Source organism: Bemisia tabaci, chromosome 9, assembly GCF_918797505.1.
Source record: "Bemisia tabaci chromosome 9, PGI_BMITA_v3".
NCBI lineage: Eukaryota > Metazoa > Arthropoda > Insecta > Hemiptera > Aleyrodidae > Bemisia > Bemisia tabaci.
In genome coordinates this window covers 12,167,713-12,187,123 of record NC_092801.1, presented here as the reverse complement: position 1 = coordinate 12,187,123, position 19,411 = coordinate 12,167,713, and the positions used below count along the sequence as shown (strand labels likewise).

The following is a 19,411-nucleotide window of genomic DNA, read 5'->3' as shown; positions in this document are numbered from 1 at the left end:
ATCCTCCTCCAACTATCCTTCCCGGCTTTCACTCCGTGCGATTGGCCTCCCGCGAAAATTATCACTCGCCGTGAATTCTCATTGAATTACGTCTATTTTTCACCCATTTATACAAAATTTAAGAGCAGAATAACTATCATTGAGTACTCAAAAAAATTACTGAGGAATAATTTGGTCTTTTTGATAAAAACCGAAGTGATACCAAAGAGGTAAATAATCGTCTGCGCCTATGGGAGACTCGCAGGCAGGGAGGACACTCACAACGAGAGACAGCCGCTCGGAGTAATCGCTGGTCCAATGGCGGTCTGAAAACGTCTCTCTCTCTCTCTAATAATGTCGCTATCTCTCTTGTTGGCTGCTTACGCAAACCGGCCATACTGCGGGCATGCCAGTAAGCGGTAAGCTACAGATTCGGCGTTCCCTCGTGCAATAGGAACTGTGAGTTTCCGACTAAAGTTTCCGTGCGTCGCGATGGATTTTCGTGTGTGATTAGTGACGATTCCAATTTTTACTTACCATGTATCCGAAAGGAAAAGGCTCATCAGTCCCCTCGGATGCCCAAGCTCGTGAAAAGTAAGTCCTGTCAGTGAATTTGTGGAACCATTTTCTGCGTTTCCCTAGAGTCGCCATTAGATTAATAACGAGTTCCCGGAGATTAATTTGGTCGGCGGAAAAGCTTCCAGTGTTTTCGGATCCAAATCCACATCGCCGTTGGTTTCTCGCAGAGAAACGGTCCTGAAAATGTGCATTTATTATCAGCTGCGGCGGAGTGATTGTGAAATAGTGTTTTTGTTTACATTATTTTATTATCAGGCGCGGATGACTCGGAGGTTTTTTGGTTATGTTTCCCTTGTTTTCTGAAACTTTTTTTTGGCTATTACCAATTTCTTATCACAGGAGTTTCGTTTCTCTTGCCTACTCAAGAGTGGATGCCCGTGCTTTCTTATCTGAAACTGATCTGATATCACTTTTCTCACTGTTATCGCTCAGTGTCATCATTTCTCCTGTCTCCACGGTAGCAACACTTTTCCATAGTGTTGTCAGTTTTTTGCTTCGATTCATCAGGAAGCGTACTACTAGGCAATGTTCACAATGAAGCGTCAGTTCTTTACTCACGCTTTTTTCTGTGATTAGGTGAATTACAGCCTCTTGAGTGATAACAATCCCCTTGGCTTGGTTGACAGCCTATCAGCAAGCCCTGCCGTTAATCTGATATCTTACAACTACTATTCTCTATACGTGGATTATTCGTCAGGTTTGTGCCAGGAGTAATCAATCAATACTATCTTGATCAGATGGACATCCTGAATTTGAGGACTTCTGGTAATAGGGTGTATAAGTAAAGTTCGCAGTGCTACCAGAGCGGACGCATCGCATGTTGAGACAAAAGTCTAGTAATGTTTAGGTTACCACTCATCAGTGGAGCTATCTGACTGCATGTATTAACCTGTTTAAGGGTGCTAATTCAGAGGTAATCAGAGATTGACATTTGTCTCAACATACGGTGCGTCCGCTCTAAGATGGTGCAATTTTTTATAGAATTTGCGGCAGATGAAATTCGTTCCCAGTTAACTTACTTCCTCACAGTAGAAAAGAAAAACCTCAAACAGATTCAGTGAAAAATTTATAGCAGACCTGTCTGATAATTTATTTACTAACGAATGACGTTGCAAAAGCTTTGCAGCATTGGAAGTCTCTACCACCCTTTTACTAAATAATACCTCAATTTCTATCATTTCTTGTCGTTCCTGTTTGCAGAGAAAGTCACAAACAAGCTTAAATCAAATCAGGATATCAGTTGAATTTGAGAACAAGTTGAGACACAAAATCCATTTCTGGTAGGCTGTCAATTTAAGAGGCTGGGGAGTAAACAAACCTTCACCTTATCATGTCGTATAAGAATACCAATCGTTAAGAGTGTTGTAAGAGTAAACTGCGCGGGGCCGTGCAGAAACAGATTCCAAACAGTTGGCGTTGTTGGACTCGGTTTAAATTACTGGTTGATTTGCACGCTTACTCATGAGTGTTTAGCGTTTCGACCAAACGCGCAACTATCTTGGCAGGTTGATGTGACCATTGGGTCGCGTTTGCAAACAGGAGAACCATATAGAATCAGAGAAGTTTACTTTGGCAACCCAGCTAAAATTACTATTAAACCTGGTTGAAACCTAACCTCATTCGGAGATAAGTCGTTTAGTCCACGCCAGGAAGATTTTAAGAGGCATCAAGCTGTCAAATCTGTCAGGAGGCAAAATATTCATCAGTGATGGCTCTATCTGTGAATTAATCTAAATTTTTTACATAAGCATGGAATACTTTTACAAATGACATTTTGATGTTAATGTAAGAAACAGATAAATGCCAACAGAAGGAATTAGTGGACCGCGTTGAACGGAAAGAACAAAAGCCACATCAGCTATTGCCAAATTTAACGTTTTACGAGAGAATGTTTCTCCGGATTTCTGTGAAAATTTCAAGTAATTTACTTTGTACTTTGCAGGAAATTACTGGAATTTGCACAAAAATCTGCAAAACCGTTGTTGTGTAAAAAATAAAAGTGCTCGATTAAGTTTAGAAATAGCTGATGTGGCTTGGTTCCTTTCTGCTTAATGCGGTCCAAGTAAATTATAGCAAAATAGCTAAGCTGGAGGACTTTGGAAAAGATTTAGTTCTGCTTTGACCATATTGCTGTGAGGGACAATGTCTTATAAAAGTTGCAAGTCCAACTGGTAGGAAGAATCGATAGTTTTTCACTCTCCTGCGAGTCTTCATAGCTGTCTGTAGCTGATATTATCCTCGAGGGGGAAGAAGAATTCTTCTGTTGTCAACTTGGTTGTCGTTTTGGATTCATCTGAAATTTTTCCGATTGTGAAGCTTATTTTATTTTGTATCAAGGGTGTATTCGCTACAATTTGTCAAATTTCCTCATCAAGTTTACAACTTCAAATTCATGTCAGCAAGTCAAATTTTATGTGGATAACAGGGATTCTCTTCGCTTTCTATTCCCCAAATCAGGGTACCAGAGAGATGTGCTTTCTGTGATACTTGAACAATAATACCATTCTAGAGTGAACGAAACTTATAACAGGACTTTTTCTGCTCCGAAAACAAGTCATCCTTGCAAATTGTTCAATCTACAACATATCTTGTCCATTAACTTAATGTACTTAAGAAACCTAGAAATATCAAGAGCTAGTCTCATCAAAGTACCTACCATGCATAGTTATTTATCACTTTATCTCGAAGGGACTGGTCTCATCCATTCTTATTTTATAGCTTTTTCCTGAAATATCTGTGATGTAGACCCATTCAATATTTGAAGTAAAAAATCAGTAGATTTGAGGAAAGAAAATTAGCACGGCCTGGAGTGGAGTCATCGTATGTTGAGGCAAAAGTCAAGTATTGTTTAAGTCACCACTCATCAGTGGTGCCATGTGACTGCATGTATTAACTTGTTGAATGGTGCTGATTCAGACTCGGCTCTAAGAACATACCATTAATGACCAAATCATGATGCACTTCGTAAAATGTAGATGCCCAAAGCGCAAAAGATCGTAGAGTTGAGGAAATTCAGGGTGGGTCCAAAATCGGACCCTTTTGATACCTCTCCATTATTCCAACATGTAATTTCCACCAGACAAATCTACTTCAGTTTTTTGGAATGAAGCCATATGGGGGGCTTCGAGGACAAGGCGCATTAGTGCAGTTTTTGAAAAAATTAAGGTATTAATGATTTCAAGTGAAACTAGTCTTAATGCATGATCCATGAAAAATTTGCTCCCTAATTCCAATTTTTCAGCATTAAAGAGTCCTCTTTGAACTTTCTTTCCGCCACAAGGATCCATGTAATTTCGAAACATCAAACACGCACTTCGCAAAATAGCAAAAACTGCACTTATGCGCCCTTTCTCTGAAGCCCCTCATATGTGATGATTTTGATTCTTCTCAATAATGCGAAGGAGCACTCTTTTACATGCTGCTGAGCTATTATGTTTTTGAATACGTTGAAATCTGAATTGTATCTCTTCTATTTTTTTTTTTCAGGTTAGCGTTATATGTTTATGAATACCTCCTACATGTTGGAGCTCAAAAAGCTGCCCAAACATTTCTAACAGAGGTAAGTTGGCAATGTCTTTACCTTTTTATTTCTTACCTAGATCGTGATCTTAAAGTCTGGCACCATGAGGACAAGGTAACCCCTTGAAATTTTTTGAGTGCTCCAAGGTCAAAGTAAAATACTTTTGGAATCCCACAATATTTTGGGCGGATTTCCCTGAAAAAGGGCGAAATCCCTAGGATTTGAAGGGTTGCTGTGGGACTTTTGGATAACCAGTACAAGTCAATGTTATTCAGATAAATTATGACATAAACGGGAACAGGGTGTCTACTGTACAGAAAAAGTACGGACACGCACCAAAAAGCACAGATATCGGAAGGTCCGTACGGTAGTATGGAAATGGTACGGATCTTAGAGATTTTTGTAACAAATTCACGAGAGTAGCTGTGGGGTTGTACGATTTTCTATCATAATCCATTTATCAACATCCCGGAATAAATTCTTCGTGTCTATCGGTTCAATCCTTCGTCATTCCATCATACCACTTTTCCAACTCGAATGTAGTAAAAAATGTATGGTCGGTAAGGAAAAAGCAAGGATTTTTGAGAATCGCCAAAAAAGGAATTTTCCGGCATGTGAGGATGAAGGAAGGACTTTGAATGACAGCGCATCAGGAGACACCCTTGGCAAGAGAGTCAAGTTCTGCGGCGATTTTAGCGTCGCACCTTGTGACGCGCCTTCAATCCGACTAGCGGCAATATGCCCACACCCGTGGTCGAACATTTATCTCATCGCGCCTTCCGTGATTGAACCCAAATATCGATGGCTGCACACGCAGAAAAGCGTATTTATCTCCGATTTTAACGTCTCCCTCTTCTATACTCATGTTTAATTTTTAATGAATTCGTATTAAAAGCTACCCACAGCTGTGACAGCTTTTTTGAAACGCTACGGGAATTTCTCCAAACAATTTCAAATAAAATGAGAGGAAACTTCGACTCTATCTATACATTTTTTTTAACACCAAAATTGTTAGCACTGTTCAAGTTTCTCCAAGATGCATATTATTTTCCTTACACTATGATACAAAAGAGGGTGGAGTCAAGAATAACGCGTGGTCGTAGTTTTGCGGCGAGTTCAGCTTCGCGCCAGCCGACGGACGTATCGGTTCGAGCCATCGTCTAATAGAGTACCTGTATAGAGAGAGTATGGACAGATCGCTTCATGGAGGGCCTAGGGCCCAAAAGTGCAGCCACCCTTCTAACCAACTTCTAACGCACAAAATTTCACTGCCAGTCTGCAGATTCCAATTCTAACCAAGATGGCCAAGAATGTACAGAAATGAGCGTTCTTCCGCGAAATTGAGTAAATTTATGCAAAACCTGAGTCAAACACGTGCTTTATAGACGACGGTTCGTATCGTAACAATAGTATTAGTAAATCGTTCTGGATAATTGAAATTCATAGGTTGGCTGCATTTCTGGGCCCTAACTTTATTCGAAGAGCAGACGAATTTTGAAGGAAACTCGATTTCGAAAATGTGTCACTTACCCTCCTTGCTAGCGCGGCAGAGATAGTCTATCTCTTTATCTATCGCTGTACATGAACCTCTTTCACTCGAATGCTTCTCAACAGCCCTGAGGTCGTTTTCGTTCCCAATTTTTTCTCGGTAAGAGTGCATATGCCGCTGGTCGGGGCATCGACCTTGACACGGAGTGAAACTTACGAAAACGAATCGGGTCCCAAGGCGGGTGGTGCGAGGACCCCACGGAGGGGAGAGGGGCCCCGTCACTTTCTTCAGCGAGCGCCGTACCGCGACGCGGCGGCGGCGTAGAAAGCGTCGCGTCGCGACGCCCGCCGTTCAAGGCGCCCGAGCAGAGCTTTCTTCGCCGGGTTTCCCGACCCGAGCGAACGCTGCGCTGCTCGCGCATCGCGGCGTGAAAATCCTCAGCTTCTCTTTTAACCAGCGGGCTAATTATTCAAATCGATAGACAAAGAAGGCAAAGGGAGAGTACGGAGCGATCCTGTTGGTTGAAACGGTTGGTTTCTATAGACTGAGCAGGGTGTCTAGCATCTGCAGTTAAAGCCGGAAAAATCGGAAAATATCAGGAATTATGGCCGATCAGGAAGAAGTCAGGAAAATCGGAAAAATCGGACATTTTATCAGGAATTTTTCTTACGCGAATCTCCTCAACGGAGAAAGTCTTACTGCTTTTTGCCTACTGTGCTAGGAGTCGAGAAAAATCAGGAAAATATCAGGAATTTTCAAAATGAAAAATTCAGGAATTTTGTATGTAATATCAGGAAAAATCTTGTAAATATCGGGATTTTTCAAAATTAAAAAATACTAGACGCCCTGCTAAGGGAGAAGATGATGGACTACATGGAGATAAAAACTTCGTGCGTGGGACCCGAAGTTGAGGTCTTATGTATCTCTGAAGCTTCCGGATCACGGATCTATAAACTTGAGGTCCAGCTGCCGAAGTTCGGGTCAGACATCTGAAGCACTTCGATTTATACCGAAGGGTTCGGGTCACACATCTGAAGTAATCCGGTACGTACCGAAGTGCCTCGATGTCTGACCCGAACTTCGGCAGATGGACCTCAAGTTTTTAGATACGTGATCCGGAAACTTCAGAGATCCACATGACCTCAACTTCGGGTCCCTCGCACGAAGTTTTTTCTCCGTGTAACATTGGGGTCTCTCGTGGGTTGCTGTATGTCAGTCTATTACATACCTCCTTTGTCTATTGCAACTAACCAGTGCTATAATACCGAATCCGTTAAATGTTCCGGGATTCGGAACTTTTTTGTTGAAATTTCTCCCATTCCATGACCGTCAAAAGTTCCGGGATTCTTTTTAGTTTTTTTCAAAGTTCCGAAAAATTTAAAAGATCCGGAACACAAATTTTGGAAATTTCAGAAGTTCCGGGAAAAATTCAGGAAAAATTCCGAAATTAGGGGAATTTCTCGGAATTTCTCATAAGTTCCGAAACTAGTTCCAGGAAATGGAAGCACTGCAACCAACCGCTCCCACCACCAGAATCCCATCGTATCCCTTTTGTCCTCTTTGTATATAGGTTTGTCTAGCAATTTCAATTATCGACCCGCAGAACCAGAAGAAAACCATCCCGAGTAATCCAGAGAGTGAGTAACCGTAAACGCAGACATTTCTAACTCCGTTCTCTGCTGTTTCTTGGTTCAAGTCGTCGCGCATCCGACATGAGAGCTCACCTCGATTCCTGCATGAGCCCCAGAACGCATAGATTTACACGTAAAACAGGGCTCACGTGGAAATTAAAATACGCTTTCATGCCAGAGGGCGACGAAGCACCGAACGTGAGACTGGCCACTCGAGAAGATGAGCATCGGTCGTCAAGAGACGGACGGAGTCGGAGTGTCCGGTCTCGTACCGGTTGACAATGAATTTTTGACACGGTCACCGACAGCCGCGCGAGGTCGGCCGATCTATCCGCGATCCACGCGATGGACCAGTAGACAAGCCACGAATTTAAGCATTCTGATGCTTACACTGGAAAAAAAGTTACGGGCTACGTACAGGGTTTCCATAGTCAGGGAAAACTGGGAAATCTCAAGGAATTTTAAGAAGTCAGGGAAAACCGGGAAATCTCAGGGAAAATGACGAAAATGTCAGGGAAAAACCGGGAAATCTCAGGTAATTTTATACAGTCTGGGAAATCCGGGAAATCTCAGGGAAAATAACGAACATACCAGGGAAAATTTGTTCAATCTCCTCTATTTGCTCTCTAGAATGCATTTTAGGTTTCGAGCAACAAAATTTGCCTGGAAAATGTTTTCAATCTGTCTTCTTAACCACCTGTCATATCTTTAATTGTCAGGGAATTCCACCAAAATGTCAGGGAAATTCATTTTCCTAAATTCTGTGGCAACCATGTATAGACATGCCGCTCCGTGCCGGGTTCAGAGGCTGAAAGTTCCGGGTGCTGGAGCCGTAGCCGATTGTCCGATTGCTACGTGCCTGAAACTTTCGGCCTCTGAGCCCGGAATGCGGACGGTATGTCTATATAGCCGTAAGTAAGGCTTTTTCACGGCCGGAGGTTTTTTTCAGTGTACATGTTTCCCAAGCATGAATTTCACATAGAATACAATGGGTCAGTTGCGCTGGTCACAGAGTCGTGTTTCGATGCTTGATTCTTGTCGATCGAAAATAATAAAGATCTGTCCAAACAGCAACTTTCTACGTTTAAGATTTACCGAGGTTTGGCGCTTTGAAAAATTGCATTCATGACGTCATCCACCGCGGTAATGACACCCTTGGTTCCTTCCACCTTGCTTTCATCAATCAGCGAAAGAGACAAATTATTTGCACTGGTTACTCAACGTGAAACTCGGATGGAAGCAAGGTGAAAGAAACCAAGGGTCTCACTACCGTGGTGGTAAAGTCATACACAGAATGTTTTAAAGCGCGACATCTCGGTTAATATTGAACGTAGAAAGCTGCTGTTTGGACAGATCCTCTTATTTTTAGTTGATCCACAAGAATCAAGCATCAAAACACGATGCTCGTTTGAATGCCTCTCCGTTAGAATTTGCCTACGGCTTCATCAGCAGCACGTTACTGCTATTCTAATGAACAGGGACATTTAATGTTACTTCTCTTGTCTCTTCTAATGATTTTTTATTTTTATTTTTTTTTTTTACATCGTTAATACCCATCCACCCTAGGAATTTTCTCAGGTGCAGACCCGGCAGTGGCGATTTCGCAAGTTGCCAACACAGTTTTTCTCCATTCAAATCCATGAAAAACATTGATTTTTGGTAAGGCAATCTGTCCCCTCAAGAATCGATTGTTCAACATACATTTCAACGGAGGAAAAATAGTGTTGCCGGCTTGTGAATCGCTACTGAGATCCGGTTACTTTTGGTTAATCTCGTCCAAATGGCGAGGAGTGGGTCCGATTAAATAGAGTCAAAATAGTCAAACCAACTCGCGGTAATCGCCACTTGATGAATCATCCTGTATCGTTTCATGATCGATAACGCACACGCAACAGTGTTCAAACTAATGAATCGAAACCCACTGAAAGTGAAAGTTTCACCACCCACTTAAAGATTTCATTTTCCTTCGCGAAGTTCACCGTCGAAAAGTAAAACGCGAGAAAAAGGCGAAATGTAGACAAGGCGAAGCAAGTTAGTTAGAAAAACAATTATGTAATAAAATTGGATATCTTTTATCAAGTCGGTTTCTTTATCTCATGCGTATTGGTGGCTTTTTGTCGATTCTGTGCGTAACCGCCAAATCGCACGATAAAAATTGCATATTTTGCACTTGAAGGCGAGGATCAAATGGATCGCATTTAGGAAAAAGGAACCAGCGCGATTACAAAGCTGTAAAAATGTTGCTTCTTCATAATTATGTAAAAAATCTCTCAGAATAGGAAATAGTTTTTGCTTCTCACCCAAAAAGTGTAAATTTTAAAGGAAAATAACTCTGTAAATTTTAGTACTGTACATGCTTATATTGAGTAGTTTTAAAAGGAAAGAAGCAGTTGCACAATTTTGAAAACACGGCAATTGCGCTGGTTCCTTTTTGCTAACTGCGATCTAAATGGTCTCAAGGACACTTTCGACAAAATTGATGTAATAGAAACACTAAATACTGCTTTTAAAATGTTGGCTGCATTCAGGGAATTGAAAATAATTGGCAAAAAAATAAATTTTCGAGGTCAAGGGGAGAAATCGTCTCCCCCCTCTTCCAAATACATGTCTACTTTTCAACTCATAGACTAAAAGCGAAATAAAAAAATTAACTTAAATGCCTTGATTGAGAGTCTTAAAATTTGCCTTAAAATGTAGCTGTTCCCTATACAATTTCTAAGGTTACACCATTACTGTTAGGATCGAAAAAGCATGCATCTACTCGGTGATCGAAGAAAAGAAAAAAAGTCAGGAGCATAAAAGCACAACTTGATTCATCCCCTCTATGAAATCCACACAATAATGCCGACTTACCCTCTGAAACTCAAACGTAATCACGTCGTCTTGAGTTGTAATTTAAGCTTAAAAGCTCTAGAAAAACTCCTATGCCAAGAAAACAAGCTCTCAGCTCTCTAAAAGTTAGAAGGAGAGACCTGCTGACTTTAGATCCTGCAATCTGCATGCCTCACTGAGTTGCGTGCAGAAAAGTCCCGATTTTTAGAAAAATCTAGCAACAACGATCCATGCTCAGCCAGTTGCTTCGCTGCGAAAAACCGTTTTACGGCAAAGTTAGAAAAAAAAGCGAACTTAGAATCAAAACAGAGACAGTACAGAGAGAAAAATGCTATCTCGTGCGTTTATTCTTATGTCACTGGGTGAAGGCCTTTGCATACTTTTGCACGGATTCGTAGTGGCCTGATAAGTTGATAAACCCCGTGCACCGACCTTTTGATTCAAGATTATGGTTTCATAAAAAGTAGTTTCATACAGATTGCTGCTGGTGGCTGTCGATGCCAGGTTATATTTAAATTTTCAATTTATCTTTCAATCCTTCATGTACGCGCGTTCGTGACGCCTATAGGAAAATCCTCAAATGTTTTTCGACTTTTCAATTCGTTGGATGCTTTTGGCCTTGTTTTCGAATTTTCAATTATTTCAACAGGATGATAATTCCGGAAAAGTCGTTTAATTTTGTGCAACCGCAAGAAGCCAGGGAACTATTTTCGCGGAGCCTTCCGATTTTTTCCCTTCGAATTTTCAAGTATTTCAACAGGATGATAATTCCGGGAAAGTCGTTTAATTTTGTGGAACCGCAAAAAGCCAGGGAACTATTTCGCGGACCGGCCTTCCGATTTTTTCCCTTGTTTTCGAATTTTAAGTATTTCAACATGATGATAATTCCGGGAAAGTCGTTTAATTTTGTGGAACCGCAAAAAACCAGGGAACTATTTCGCGGACCGGCCTTCCGATTTTTTCCCTTGTTTTCGAATTTTCAAGTATTTCAACATGTTGATGATTCCGGGAAAGTCGTTTAATTTTGTGCAACCGCAAGAAGCCAGGGAACTATTTCGCGGAGCCTTGCGATTTTTCCCTTCACTTTAAACATGGCAATTTTTTAAGTTCAAGCGCCTTCACACTTAAAATTTTCCTCGATTTTTTTTTTATTTGAGAAATCGCGCGCAAAAAGTATGAAAAAATTGTAAAGTCAGAATATTTCGAAATCTAAGAAAAATCCTCACCTTGTTGAATATTCAGGAATTTTAGGAATTTCTCCTTTTCCCGAAAATTCGAATTTTAGTTTTTGAGGTGAAAAACATGATTGCATCCCAGGCCTCCTACGTTGAAGCCAACAAGTCAAAATCATTCACGGATATGATTGCTACTTTTGCCCAAAATGTTGCTGATATAAGCGTGTACAAGGTTGCCACAGTTAGGGAATACCGGGGAAACCGGGAAATGTCAGGGAATTTTAAAAAGTCAGGGAAAAAAACGCAAGTTTGAGGGAAAAATTGTTAATTCATCGTATTAGCTTTCTAGAATGGATTTGACGTTTAGAACAACGAATTTTGCCAGGAAACTATTTCAAATCATTTCCTCTTGGCCGTATGACACTTCTTCAATTGTCAGGGAAGTTTAACTAAAGCTAAAATCAACTAAAAAACTCGAATTCGCTTACGTCTTAAAACGCCAGACTAGTTTCGGCAGCTATCGCTTCCCATCCTTAGTGATTGTTGACTGATTCGGGTTGAGGAGTAGTAAGTTTTAAGACGTAAGCGAATTCGAGTTTTTTTATTTGATTTTAGCTTTAGTTGATTTAATCAGTTCGCTGTTTTTTTATTTATTTTTTTATTTTTTTTATTTATTTTTTATTTATTTTTTTATTGTTTAACCCTTCGATTCCCAACCGTTTTTACCTACACGGATTACCAACCGGGGCCTACGAGGCCCGTATTGAGAATGTATGGTTATTTGATAGTTGCGATGCTTTTTTCTATATTTTTTGAAGAATTTTATGATTTTCTTACTGCGTCTTCTATTACCAAGGCCCGAAATTGTCCTTCCACCCATAAACTGCCCCCTCTCCCCCTCTAGATCTCCCCTCTCTTAGTCAGGGAATTTTAGTTAAATGTGTGAGGGAAATCAGGGAAATGTCAGGGAATTTCATTTCCTAAAAGTTGTGGCAACCCTGCGTGTAATCAAAAGAAAATTCGGTGAAATTTGTTTGGAACGTACAACTCATTTTCCTTTTTATTCTTTTTTCAGATCCGATGGGAGAAAAATATCACATTGGGCGAGCCGCCCGGATTTCTCCATTCATGGTGGTGGTAAGTTCTTTCCACATAATTTTGATCTGGAATTGTACTTAGGTACTATTATAAAATTATTTTTTATCATCCCCTATCTACACAAGAAATTAGGGTAATTTTTATAAATTGGTCCGGGAGAAGCCGGGAAAATGAGGGAATGACAACCCTCAATGGGTCAGTTGCGCTGGTCACAGAATTGTGTTTTCATGCTTGATCAGGGTGTCTGCAAGTCCGGAATTTCCGGAAAGTCCGGATATTGTACTGATTTGTTAAGGGCGGTCCGGAAGTACTGAAAAAGTACGGAAATTCTGCAAAAATTCCGGAATTTTTCCATTTTTTTGTAATGTTTTTTCGCAACTTGAAATTCAAATTTTTGAAATTTTTCGAATTTCGTCAATTGAAGGTACTGGAAAAGTACTGAATTTTTCTGTTGAGGAGATACTGAATTTCTTGAGAAATTACTAAAAAAGCACTTTAAAAGTACTGATTTTTGGGCAGCCTGTTTTAGTAGACACCCTTTTGATTCTTGCAGATTAGCTAAAAATATTAAGATCCGTCGTAACAGCAACTTTCTACGTTGAATATTAACCGCGATATCGCGCCTTGAAAAACTTGATTTTTGACGTCAAAAACCAGACTTTTCAAAGGGCGATATCTCGGTTAATATTGAACATAGAAAATTTATGTTTGGACAGATCTTTTCACTTATTTTTAGCTTATCTACAAGAAACAAGCATCAAAACACAATTCTGTTAGCCGCGCAACTGGCCCATTTTTTTGTGGTCATGCTGAAGTCTGCCAATCAACTACACGACAGCGAGGAAATATTTCCTTTTTCAAGAGAGTTGGTCCCTGCCCAATTTTTCGGTAGGCTTCCATGAACCATGAACCAAGTTATTCGCAGCTCGAACCAATGGTAGGGTTGTCTTCTTATCGAGACCCGTCGATTTTGGTTCGTATTCCTACCGCAGCGTTCAAGTCTCCAGCTTATGAAAGAAAGGGTGCCGTACTTGATCGCGAATAGCGGGCTGCAGGGTTCGTCCCCTTTTACTACCGTGCGAAGGACGAACGTCGTATCAGCCTTGAGGCGTTGCCAAACTTATTTCGAGAAATCGCACGAATTTTCGGGAAAATGTATAGTTAATTTTCTTCCGATTTTTCAGAAAATTTTGCTCGTAATTTGGTTTGAAGTGTCTGGCAATTTCAAGGAAAAATATTCATACGTTTCTTTAAAAAAAAAAAACCAAATATTTTCCGAGAGGCAATTTGGCAACATTCGAATGCTCATACGGCGTTTTTCCCTAGCACGGCAGTATATCTGGTCGTAATTGACCCGCGTAAAGCAGAAAGGAAATTATGGAAATTTGATCACATCGAGAAATTGGTTAACAATTTTGATTTATTTTCGAGCGTAGAATAAATTTTAATTGATTGTATCAATAGTTCAATACATTAAGTGTATCAAGTTGAATGAAAAGCTTTAGTTTTAAAAATGTATGATCAAATCGTGATGAGATTTCTTATTAGGTCCATCGCATTTTTATGAAAATCTGGTGAATAAGAAATACTATACCGTGCTGAGGAAAAGCGTATTATGAACATTCGAGTGCTGTCAAATTTTCGCCCGAAGAAATATTTATTTTTGTGGAAATTCATGAATTGTTTATCTTGAAATTCTCAGGTAATTTATAGATCAAATTCCGAATGAGATTCCCGAAAAATTTGAAAACAAAATACTCACTCGTTTCCCAGAAAATGTATGTACCGTACCTCATACTATTATGATGACCAGGGTGGCATGAAACGCAAGAAAGAAATGCATGATTGGAAATTTTTGTGAAATATTAATGAAATTTCACGAGGCTGTTAAATATTTCATATTTTCCAGGGGCTAGAGCATGCAACCCGCACTGAAACTTATAAAATTAGAAAAAAGTCACAATTTTTACATTTTGCGAAACATGAAAAAACATAAATCTCTGAAATTTCATGGAATATTTCACGTGAAATTTCAAGATTTTTTATATCATGAAATTTCGCCACCCTGCAGATGATGACAGAATATGCTCGTGTTGTGTTGTGACTTTCACCAAACTTTCATTATGATTATCACTCTGCCGAAAACGTAAAATCGCAGAAAATTCATCCGATATTTTCCTCTCTGAAATATAAACTAGCACTGAAGATTCTGAAACACAGCAACCGAGTAAATGCCCTTTCTGCCCCAAACGCCTAAATTATTGGTGCAATTTTTGCGTCTCGAAGTTTCCCTTTCCCCTTGGATGGTCAAAAATCGCGATGAAATTGTTAAATAAATTGTACACGGCGAGGGGCGAAAAAAATATTCGTGCGCGTGCGTGAGGGGAGTAAGTTCGTCAGCGCACGAGGAAAATTCTCTCTGAAAACTTTTTTTTCCTCCCTCTTTTTGCACAGAAAATAAGGAAAAACACCAATGAGCACTGATTTTTAAGTATTTTTCCTCGTCACGGTGAAAAAAACTTGCTGCGTGTGACCCGAGTTTGAGGTTATATGGGTCCCTGAAGTTTTCGGGTCGCGCATCCGAAAACTTGAGGTTCAGCTGCCGAAGTTTGGGTCAAACATCTGAAGTACTCTGGTACGATATCGAAGGATTCAGGTCACATACCTGAAGTCTGGGTGTCGAGCGACCGGGGAAACCTGGAAAACTAGGAAAATTTTAGAGAGTTTTATTTTTTGTCTGGGAAATCGCAGTGAAAATGTCAGGGAATTCGCAAAAATTCGGCATGTCAGGGAATTTTACTTTGCTAGCGATTTTCGTGACAGGGTAACGTTGGGGAAATCGAAAAACACGAATTTTTCGGAAAATGTTTCCCGAATTTTACTCTAGCGGAGATTTCAACCAAAATTTCTAACAGAATTTCTGCTGATGTCTTCTAATTTTTAAAATCCAGGCAAAAATATCTCGCTTAAGTTTAAGCACCACATATTTTGCTCGTTTTATTACATTATATTCCTGAAACATGAAAAAAATTCTTACGTACATGCAATCAGTTCAACTGGGTCGGAAAATCAGGAAAATGTTTCTTTTATGTCAGGGAATAATTTTTTCCGTATGTCAGAGAATTTTAAATGTTTCCCGGTATTTTGGCCATTTTTGTCAGGAAAATCAGGGAAATGTCCGAGATCCTCCGGAAATACTCCGGTACGATATCGAAGGAATCGGGTCACACAGCTGAAGTACCTCGGTGTGTACCTGTACCGAGGCAGCTGGACCCAAAATTTTCGGATACGCGACCCGAAAACTTCAGAGATCCATCCACATGACCTCAACTTCGGGTTTCACGCACGAAATTTTTTTCTTCTCTAACGCGCACCTTTTGCAGAGGAAAATTTTTTTCCAAAACTTTGGAAATTTCGTGGCTGAGATCGTGACTAAATTCTGCTCCGAGAAACTCTCGGGACCCCTGTACAGTTTTAAAATAGGCAAAAGACGCTCTTTTGACGTATAGCTTTGCCCTTTGCCTGAAAAATTGTTTCCTCGTAAATCGTTCTAATTTTGTTTTTGGAATTGTTTGTTGCAGCGTGTTTTGGGATTTATACTGCGCAGCACCTGAACGAAGGGATTCGTGTGAACACTCTAGTGAAGCTAAAGCTTTCCATGATTATGTAAGTAATGCTCCTCTACCTCTTTTTACTCTTACTTTTCAGAGTCTTCTTTTTTTGTTGGTGTCTTTAAACACTCATGACCGAATACGTACCTGAACAGAGAGACATTAGCAGGGGTGTCTAGTGTCTAGCATCAGGATTTTCCCGATTCTATCGGGATTTGAGGGCAATCAGAATTTAATCCCGATTTCATCAGGATTTGAGGACGAGTCGGTCGTAAAATCAGAATTTGAGAAGTCGGCCGTCCGATCGGACTGCTTTCGCACACGCTTTTGCAGAAATTTTAATTTTTCTCCGCAATAAATCAGGATTTGATTAGGATTTGGAAAAATTATGAAATCAGGATTTAGCAGTCAAATATCAGGAAAAATCAGGATTGCATCTTAATTTCTCAAAATGAAAAAAAAAAAACAAAACTAGACACCCTGATAAGTGTTTGAAGTGCACCTAGCGAAAGGCTCGCTTCTACAAAAATAATCGAGGGATCCCTTCTTTCCTGAAGTCAGGGAATTTCGCTAAAATTAGTCAGGACTTCAGGGAATTTTTGTGTTTAAGTTCAGCTGCCACCCCCTCTTGGGTCCCGAAAAAGTTCTGGAAAAGCCCTCAATTTTTTTTAAATTTGACACCATGACAGAGGCGTTTTTCTGGTAATATTTGAAAAACGTCGGAAACTCTTGCAATTTCAAGAAAACTTGCAACCCTGTTTGCGTTGTTGCCGCATTTCAACCGGAACTCTCCTCTTTATATCGTTTTACCTGTGTAACGCAGGAGGATAACAATTTTAATATTATTATTATTACGTCGGTAGCACAGCCTCCGCCTCTCGAACAATAAGATCCACTGCACTCCGCCGGGACGGGCGCGGGAGTACGGTTGCCAAATTGTGCTGTAAAACAGAATTTATTACATTGAGCTAATGGGAATAATGGTAATTTCCAGCAAAATCTGGCAACCGTGCGCGGGAGTTTCGCCGGGAAGCGCAATACTGCATCGCGAAGAGAAAACAAAAGAAAGCCGTTCCTCTCCCCCCTTCGCGGTGATGGCGAGTTTAAAATGTGCGAAGCAGCGTTGCGAGTTTCCGTCGAATTCCGACCATCGCGCATCGATCTTCATCAGCGTTCGAAACTCACAGGTGCCAACGCGCCAAATGCGGCTAAAAATCAGTCATAGCGCCTAAAAAAATGAAGGCTCTGCGCCATCGTGACCCATAAAAATTACCCCCCCCCCCCCCCCCAAAAAAAAAAAAAAATTCCTAGTTTTTCTGTTCGGTGATTTTTCGAAATTTCCCCCAAGTAACAGCTACTAGTTCTGTAACTAAAGCATCTTGCGTCTAACTTGTCACTAAATGCGCCGTGACACATACGCTAAAAGTCAATTTGGCTCCTAAAAAATCTTCAATGGCCCCTGAAAATCGAGCTCGATGCGTCACATTGCTCCTGAAACTCCAAAGAGTGTTTCGAACACAGATCTCCATTCACGAATCGGAAACATAGCCGCCGCCGCACAGTGGATCGAGTCACTACCGGACAAAACCTGGAAACTTTAAACGGTTTAAATTAAAACTTGGAGATTATAAAAATGGTTCCATCGGTTTCCTCGTAACATTTGATGCTAGAAGCACCTCCAAAAATTTAAAATGTGACGAAATAAACATCCAAATTTGCTGTTTTAGTCAGGGTTTCTGCTAGTCCGGAAATAGTAGTCATTTTTTAAGGGCGGTCCGGAAGTACTGATAAAGTATGGAAATTCCGCAACAAGGTCCGGAATTTTTTTAATATTTTGTCATTTTTGTCGTGATTTCAAATTTTTGAACTTTTTCCAATTTCGTCAAATGGAGGTACTGAAAAAGTACGGATTTTTCTGTTGGAGGAGGTACTGAACTTCTTGAGAATGTACTGAAAAAGCACTTATTTTTGATCAGCCTGTTTCAGTAGACACCCTGTTTAGTAAAACATTCAACGTCCGATATCTCTGATTTACTCGACCCACTTTGCGCCGCCGCGAAGACGTAACGCCATCACGAAAGGAAGATAAAAGGAGAGGCAGTGTCGCCGCGATTCGGTGGATGATCATTCGCTCCCGATTGCGTAAGAATCGAATCGATTTGCCGTTAGAACCAATGGGAAAGGATCGATTATGAGGGTGCTCGCAACGGGCGTTTCGATGATCGATTTGTTACCGTAGTCGCCAATGGGAGAATATCGATTGTTGATGGATTTTTGTGCCGACTTGGCAACACTGAGGAGAGGAGATGCAGGTCGAAGGATGAGAGGATGCGAGGAATTGAAGGAGCCGATCAGAGTTGCCAGACTTTCATTTTAATAAGCGTTCCGTTTTTCTCGTAGAATAGAAGGGTTTTCTAGACGGCTGAAATCAAGAGGAGGATTTTGAAATTTTATACATTTTCGTAAAATTGAATTTGTCTTTTTTTCGGGACGGTCGAACTACGAGGTGAGGAAAATTGTCCAGAATGCTGGAGTTATTGCAAAAACAGGGCTGCCACAGTCAGGGAAAACCGGGAAATGATAGGGAAAACGTGGAAATGTCCGGAAAAAATCGTGGAATCACCTGCATTTGCTTTTCCGAGTGGGTTTGACGTTTCGAACCACAAATTTTGCATGACAACTATTTCCAACTATGTCTTTTTAAAAAGCTGACATTTGCTTAATTGGCAGGGAATTTTGCCAAAATTAGTCAGGGAAATCAGGGAAATGTCTGGGAATTTAATTTTCCAAATCCTGTGGCAACCCTGAAAAAAAATTGAAAATACTGAGAATTTATACAGAAATTTTTCTCTGGATGTCAAAAAACGACCGACTCTATAGTTCCGCCTCACCGAGGATTTTCGCTGTTTTAGCATTCGAATGATGCCGAATTTTCTCTTAGACAATATCTATTTTTGTAAAAAAGTCAATATTTCCCTTTAAATTATCAGACACTTAAGATCAAAATACGAAAAATATTCTCTGAATAATCGACAAAAAATATTCTCAAGTTTCCCCAAAAATTCAAGATTTGTCCAAGAAAATTGTGTAACTTTCTGCAGGCTCATAAGTACGGTGCTTTTCTTTCTCAGCACGGCAGCGGAGAAAATGCTGATCCCAGTTTCTTGAGGGTGCAGTCCACTGCGATTGGGTGGGTCCATCCTGCCCGATTATGGGCACACGGTCTGAATTTGGATTTTCAGTTGGTATTTCCAGTCAAAATACGTCATACTCTCTGATTTTTACGGATTTTTTCGAAAATTTCCGTGCGAATGACCCTCTTACAAAACTGACTGATAATATTGACCCCCTGCCCCAAGAATTTTCCCATCAAAGGAAAACGGTAAAAGGAATCGCAAGTCCACGGAGGCATCTCCCGTGCGCCCTTACTTTACAGTTGGACCCCGTTTTTGCATGTTGCATGTTAATAATTTTAGGCGAGTGCATGGTGGTTACGG

The 19,411-nt window shown here is 40.4% G+C and overlaps 1 protein-coding gene across 8 annotated transcripts in view; it reads left to right on the top strand.

Annotated features, from left to right (window-relative positions):
* Positions 1 to 350: 350 nt before the first annotated feature.
* Ssdp (Sequence-specific single-stranded DNA-binding protein) overlaps positions 351 to 19,411 on the top strand; it is an 80,519-nt gene continuing 61,458 nt past the window's right edge. For 6 of the 8 annotated variants that reach the window (XM_072304700.1, XM_019056044.2, XM_019056045.2 and 3 more), the window contains exons 1-4: positions 353 to 573; positions 4,045 to 4,117; positions 12,281 to 12,342; positions 15,885 to 15,969. In XM_072304700.1, the coding sequence (XP_072160801.1) occupies positions 518 to 573; positions 4,045 to 4,117; positions 12,281 to 12,342; positions 15,885 to 15,969 (276 nt within the window). In that variant the 5' untranslated portion in view covers positions 353 to 517. Of the gene's footprint in view, positions 574 to 4,044; positions 4,118 to 12,280; positions 12,343 to 15,884; positions 15,970 to 19,411 lie in introns of all 8 variants that reach the window. The other 2 variants (XM_019056042.2, XM_019056040.2) reach the window with 2 other exon arrangements.